Below are 1,597 nucleotides of genomic sequence, written 5' to 3'. Positions count from 1 at the left end.
CATTGCTTGTTTGAGTTTAAGACTTTTAAACCAACTCCTTTAGACTTCTTGTATGCTTAATTTAGTGCAAACAATTACGTTGAAACATACACTTTAGTGTTTTTTTTAATAGAAAAAACGTGATCACAAAGTAAAGATTCATTCTTCTCAAACATTAGTGTCGTTTGAAACTTTTCTCTTGTCCTTGGTTGTCATGCGCAGTCGATTTTCCTGAGCGCTACCGTTCGAAGACGAACAGCGTTTGTCACTAGTTCACCTACGTAAGCGATTCAGTTTATCTGTAGTTACCATGGTCGTTAGCGTGCGGTGCAGAAAGCCTCTTTCGTAAACAACTACTTTTGCCTTTGTTTAAACATTATGAGAACTGAAATAGTCATTGCTGTGTTACTGTTGGTTCATCATTCTATTGAAAAAGGTAAGTTAATTTATATTACACTTTATGTAGCTAAACGTTAATGTGTCGATAAAGACATTATTTTCGCTTCTTTATTTAATTCCTTGATAATCTCCGTCAAAAGACTCACACAGAAATGCTCTATTATTTGCTTTTTTAGTGGTTTACCCTAAACAGGAACACTTTTTTCTATTGGACTACTGAATTAACTCTTCTTCCTTTATCTTTTATATCTTGTTGTTTTTTTTTACGAATGGTGCAAAGATATTATGATGGTAATCGTTAAATATATATCAATGTTAGAACGTGCATAAAATATATCACACGTCAGCAAGGAATCTCCAGAGAGATTTAACTAATATGCTTTCTCTAGAGCAAAGTGATAAGTTACTAAAAGTTGTGGATTTTATTGGAAAGATGATAAATGGATGATGCAGAAATTCATAATGGGAAAGTTATGCTTCAATTTGTATCCTCTTTTTGAGGCTATAAACATTATTAGAATATTCTGAGCAAAATACTATATATATAACATTCTTATTTTGTTTGCTAAATCTGTATAGTCTGATTAAAAACTGTTATACACGGCATACAAAATAAGAACTTTTATATTTTTTCGGAAAGCATCTTAAAGCTGAAATAACAAAGCAATCGGCATAAAGATTCCTAATAAGGTGACCTGACTATTTTAGACTTAGTTGTATGTAAAGAAAAACAGTTCACTATGGTGAAGTACAAAGTACGTCATCATTCATTGTCAGGTACAGCTCCTTAAAGTCACGCAAGCCACGAAGGGTATTGACAACTTGATAGATAACATATATTTTATTATATGAACTACTCGGGCATTTAATCCAATTATCTTACATGTAGTTGTTAGTTTCCAGAAAAGATGAAATTCAACCACCAGCGTTTATCACAGAACCGCCAAGCCAAGTGACTTTTCTCAATTCCAGCGGAGAGGGCGTCTCATGCTTAGTGACCAGAAGTCCGTCTACGGTCGTGACGTGGACAAAAACGGACGGATCTTCAGTCGTAGACATTCCTGGTGTTCTTTATGTCCGATCGGATGGAGCACTGTTTTTTCCACCATTTCATCCAGGTGATTATAGGCCAGAGGTACATAATGCCATCTACCGGTGCGTTGCTAGCAACATAATTGGAAGTGTGGGATCAAGAAACGTTCGAGTTAGAGCAGGTAAG

General features: G+C 35.1%; 1 protein-coding gene across 1 annotated transcript in view; it reads left to right on the top strand.

The window, feature by feature from the left end:
• The first annotated feature begins 289 nt into the window (after nucleotides 1-289).
• Nucleotides 290-1,597, top strand: part of LOC111089593 (Down syndrome cell adhesion molecule-like protein Dscam2) — a 57,969-nt gene continuing 56,661 nt past the window's right edge. The window contains exons 1-2 of the mRNA XM_022402399.1: nucleotides 290-415; nucleotides 1,275-1,592. Of these exons, the coding sequence (XP_022258107.1) occupies nucleotides 358-415; nucleotides 1,275-1,592 (376 nt within the window). The 5' untranslated portion in view covers nucleotides 290-357. The remainder of the gene's footprint in view (nucleotides 416-1,274; nucleotides 1,593-1,597) is intronic.

The sequence above is a fragment of the Limulus polyphemus genome, unplaced genomic scaffold, assembly GCF_000517525.1.
Source record: "Limulus polyphemus unplaced genomic scaffold, Limulus_polyphemus-2.1.2 Scaffold124, whole genome shotgun sequence".
Lineage (NCBI taxonomy): Eukaryota > Metazoa > Arthropoda > Merostomata > Xiphosura > Limulidae > Limulus > Limulus polyphemus.
The sequence above is the reverse complement of the archived record's forward strand: the minus strand, read 5'-3'. Positions and strand labels throughout refer to the sequence as shown.